This window comes from Struthio camelus, chromosome 15 (genome assembly GCF_040807025.1).
Source record: "Struthio camelus isolate bStrCam1 chromosome 15, bStrCam1.hap1, whole genome shotgun sequence".
NCBI lineage: Eukaryota > Metazoa > Chordata > Aves > Struthioniformes > Struthionidae > Struthio > Struthio camelus.
In genome coordinates, this window is record NC_090956.1 from 8,840,341 (window position 1) to 8,844,960 (window position 4,620).

The 4,620-nt window shown below is 35.1% G+C and overlaps 1 protein-coding gene across 1 annotated transcript in view; it reads left to right on the top strand.

The window, feature by feature from the left end:
- The window catches only part of BAIAP2L1 (BAR/IMD domain containing adaptor protein 2 like 1), a 44,095-nt gene that overhangs the window by 37,300 nt on the left and 2,175 nt on the right, over positions 1-4,620 (top strand). Inside the window, exon 13 of the mRNA XM_068908811.1 lies at positions 4,005-4,045. Coding sequence (XP_068764912.1) covers positions 4,005-4,045 — 41 coding nt within the window. The remainder of the gene's footprint in view (positions 1-4,004; positions 4,046-4,620) is intronic.

The following is a 4,620-nucleotide window of genomic DNA, read 5'->3' on the forward strand; positions in this document are numbered from 1 at the left end:
AACAGTACTTGATCTTCTGTAAAATGGCAAGGCACCAGAAAATAATGGTCTTTATCAAAAAGGTCTCCTCTCTTTCTACTTTTTTAATCTGCTATTAGGATTTCAAGTATGTTTACAGCATGTTTTACTTAGCAGTATTAGGCATTTGTGGGTTTGTAAGTGTTTTTATGTTGTATTCACAAATGTAGAGAATGTACTGTGTTTAAAATTTAAGTAAAATAGAAACATTGAATAATAACAAAAATAAATAACATCCAAGACATCATAATAGAAAAACATTACCATCTCAGTATGACACCAGCAACCGATATGCACAAATCATATTCATTGTCTGAAAATAACATGTGAATTTTAAACCATTAAAGAATTTTAACAAATAGGGGGAAGGGAATAAAATTATTCATTTTTTTTCTTGAGTAAATTGGCATCTTCAAAGAAATACTCTTTTGTAATTGCATCATGGAGTTGTGGTTTTTTTTAAGTCAAGCATGTGATCTTGACTTTGCAAATACAAAAAAAAAAAAAAAAAAAAAAGTAGAGACGTGCTAGAGGTTCAGCTATAAAGGCCTTTCAGAAAAGTTCCATCATATTGAATTTGGCTTTGTAAAGCCACTGTACAGCTATGTCAGGAGAACAGCTATAGGTATAACACAGATAGATACACGTATCTACTAACCACTGCCAAAATATCTCTTGCAGTTATAGCAATTGAAACAAAAGGTATCTTTTCTCCAGTAAGAAAGTAAAAGGTGGCTACTACTACTCGTTACGGAAAATCTGTGATCCTCGAAATGAATGATGAACCATATGCTCTGCAGCTAAGATTAAGTTCATAATAAAGAGAATGAAAGTTGCTTGACAGGGAGGTGGGAAGCTCTCTGCTCATTACGGAGATCTTTCCCCATTTAGACTAGAGGAGTAATGTTTTGGGATGGTTTTTATTTTTTTCTAAGAATTTCTATTAAAAATTTAGCTGATTTTTGTCAGAACACTCTAATATCAGCATATATGTTTCAATGTAGTATATTTCAATCCACATCTCAGTAAGTGGCTTTATTTATCAGTAATAACTTCCTACACCACGGGGCTCATGTGATGCAGTGATTCTTTCTAGGAGAATAAAGCTTTTCACATCCATGAAATGAGTATCAAGAAGTAACATCTACATTTTTGGATACAGAAGCAATGAGCCGTAACAACCATGTAATGTCAGATTTACACACTGCTTCATTTATTCTATGGCTTACAGTTGAGACCTATGAGAGCAACATGTCCTTCAAATGTAATTACGTTAGTGATGGCTTAAAAAGATCTATTAGCCTGTGAAAGTTGCCAAGCAAGCAGTACAGTGAGTTCTTTGCCCTCCGGCAAGTAAAAGGTGACTTGCTGTACAGCTTTAAAATTATTGAATCTGTTAAATTGTCTCAGTGCGCTGCTGTGTTTTATATGACTAACTGTCCTCTGGCAGCACTCAAGAGCAGTCACCTTAAGAAAAGTGGGGTTTTTTTTTCATTTTATTGCATTTTGATTTTTATGAATAAATGCAAGGCTCATGGACTAGCATTCTTGTTGCGCTGAAAAAACCAAGAGCTCTTGAGTGGCAAATCATTTCACTGATAGACTAGGACAGGTTTCTAACTAGAACCATTTGGTCTCTTTGGAGGCCGGAGTGAGCTTATAGTCTTTTGGGCGTGGAAGATGAATCCAACTTTTTCAGATTCTAAATTTCCACAGGGAAAGCAAGTTCCAAAAACTGAGGCACTCTAGAGCATAAGCTAATTACTACTTTTACTGAGGTACCCCATATCTCATCATGTGTATGTTTACTGTGATCCCATGATTCTTACCTGTTAGACCAAAAAAAGAGGTGTAGAGGAGCGTTGCTCCGCTTGCACCAAAGGATTCGGCTCCATAAGCACTATTTATTTTCGTTCTTTTGAAAAGCTGCAGAACTTCCTTGTCTTTCCTGCTTCTGTGCAAGTCACCACCCCTACCCCACCATGATGCTTTGGAAATAAGCTCAACATTACACCAGGCTGGTTTGTAGACTAGTTCAGGATTTGTATGCATGTGAAACATATAGTTACAGCATCTTTTATGTGGAAGCACAAAATGATTCATTGAGGCATCTTATTTTTGTTTGCGAATACACAGAATAATAGCTAAAGATTTCTTTCAGGAAAGATAAGGAATGGTTCTTGCAAGTTGCAGGTTTAAATACGACAGAATTTAAATTGTTCGTGGTGTGTTACGTAGAACAGTTTTATACAGAATAGTTCAATCTAAAAAGACTTAGTAGTTGCTAAGTTTTTGATGGCTGGTGTTCAGTAAAAAAAAAAAAGTAGCATGTAATTCAGATGTTATTTCAAAGTATATAACTATAGGCCTAATGCTAGTCACAACTGATGTGATTCCAATTTCATGTACATGCTAAGCACGTGCTTAAGAATGCTGCTGAATTAAGTCTTGAATAAATATAGATTTCAAGACACCATGACACAGGTGAAGAACACTGTATCTAGGAACTACTGGTACAACAGATGATGTACCGAAAAAGAAAAGGCTTACAGACCTTTGTTTAGCAGTGAAATTTTCAATTAAGTATTAGCAACAACATGGGCATACAGATCAAATGATCAGTACAAATCTAAATGCTATATAAAAGGCAAATGCATATTGCTGCTTCTACATGCACAAATGTGTTATTCAAATTTTCACTTTAGTAAGTATAACTTTTTCCATCACCTTTGAGCTTTATCTGGTACCTATTAGAAGCAATGCAGTTAGGTTGCAGTTCAAAATATACAAATTCTATAAGTGGTAACATTCACAGTACTACAAGTTGGAGAGGAGAGGGGGGGGAAAAAAAAAGTAGAAATTAGATGTTTGCCAAAACTTCTGCTTTATGCAACAGGCTTGCCAACTATATTTGCAATAGTCCTTCATGTTAGCACATCTGAAACACTGCATGCTGTAGTAATGCTGTCACAGTGCAACACTGCCATCTTTTGGGTTATTGTAACTTCACAAAAATACAGTACATCTCATCACAAAAAGTACAGTGCAAACTAGCTATAAAAACAGGTGTTTTCAGATCCTACATTTAAGTGTGAGTGCAATGATAATGAAATATTAGCAAGAGTTATTCAAAACTATTGCTCGTTTTTGTAGCATTGCTCTCATACAAACAATGCAAACTATCTACGTATATTATCAGTTGTTTTCTTGCATTTTTTTTGTTGTTATTGTTTCCCACCATCACCACCCCAGAAAGTCACTGGAGATATCTGAACTTGTATTTTGTAAAGCAACAGTAGCTAAACAGGGTAGTGGTGTAAAAACTATATAATACAGATGAGAATCTGCTCTCACCTCCGGCTTTTAATTTTTAACAATGTCATTACGCTGGCTCCTGCCTTTAAACTTCAGGACTTTACAGTTGTATGAAGATGTGCTGCCTGTGCTCTCTGTGTATAAAAGCTGCTCCAAGTCCAGTGTTAAAGTCCAGTTTTGGCAATTCACTGTGACAACCAGTAGTTTATAAATTATGCTATATTTGTACTACAGACACGTCTGCCTTTTTTCTTTTGGTTGATGACTGTGTTTCAGTGCAAGTTTGTTTGCTGTTTTAACTGATTAAAAAGTTAACCTATAAACCTATAAAAAAGAGTCTAGCCCAGCTAGAACAGAGACAGGTGACTGAGGATCTTCAACTTGAAAAAAAAACAGATACAGCAACACTGTTTTAAAGGAGCTTCTAGTCTCCACCCTGCATGCAGACAGCTGGTGCATCTTTAGCTTTCTAATGGTGATGTTCTGAGATCTCCAACTGCCTCTCCCCAGTTGACCTGAACTGCACAACTACTACTCCAAATGGCTCGATGTTTCTTTTAATGGCAGGGCCTCTTTTCTTCAGAGGATAATGAGAAGATTACCCGTAGCAAATTTCTGCAAATATATATAAATACTCTTTTTTTTTTTTTTTTTTTTTTTTTTTTTTACAGAAACCTGATATGAATGGCATTATAAAACCACCTTTTCTAAGGTATTTTTTTAAGCTTTTATAATACAACTATATTGATATTTGTGTAGGCTATAATCACTGTATTAATTATGAGGGGGAAAAGAGCGTATTATTCCTCTGTTTCTCTAGGACATTGGTAAAACATTATGGCTAAAATAGGTTGTACTTTTCTCAGAAATAGTATTATGTAAAATATGGCACTTTAGCCTGCTAATACACTTTGTGGGGAAAATAAGGATTTTTTTTCAAGTGGTTTGACAGGGTGCAGAAGGCAAACTACATTTTTAAGGTTTAAAAATAAAAATTCCAGAAGACTGGAGTCATTTAATGTATGTCCCAATCTACTTGGACATTAACTTCCCAAATTTTGGCTCTCTGTAAAGTAGGTTTTCATATATAAGCTTATGTTCAAAAAAAAAAAAAAAATTAGTTGCTTAGAATCCTATAGTCTAAAACTGCAATTTAGTCTCCAAACAACTGTTTGGAGACATCTAACATCTGTTAGCTGAAGAAAGTGCATGGCTTGAAAATTAGTCTTGCTTTTGATAAGCTGTACTGCAGTGAGCCTTCTGGTAACTTTGTGCATTTCTTTTCAG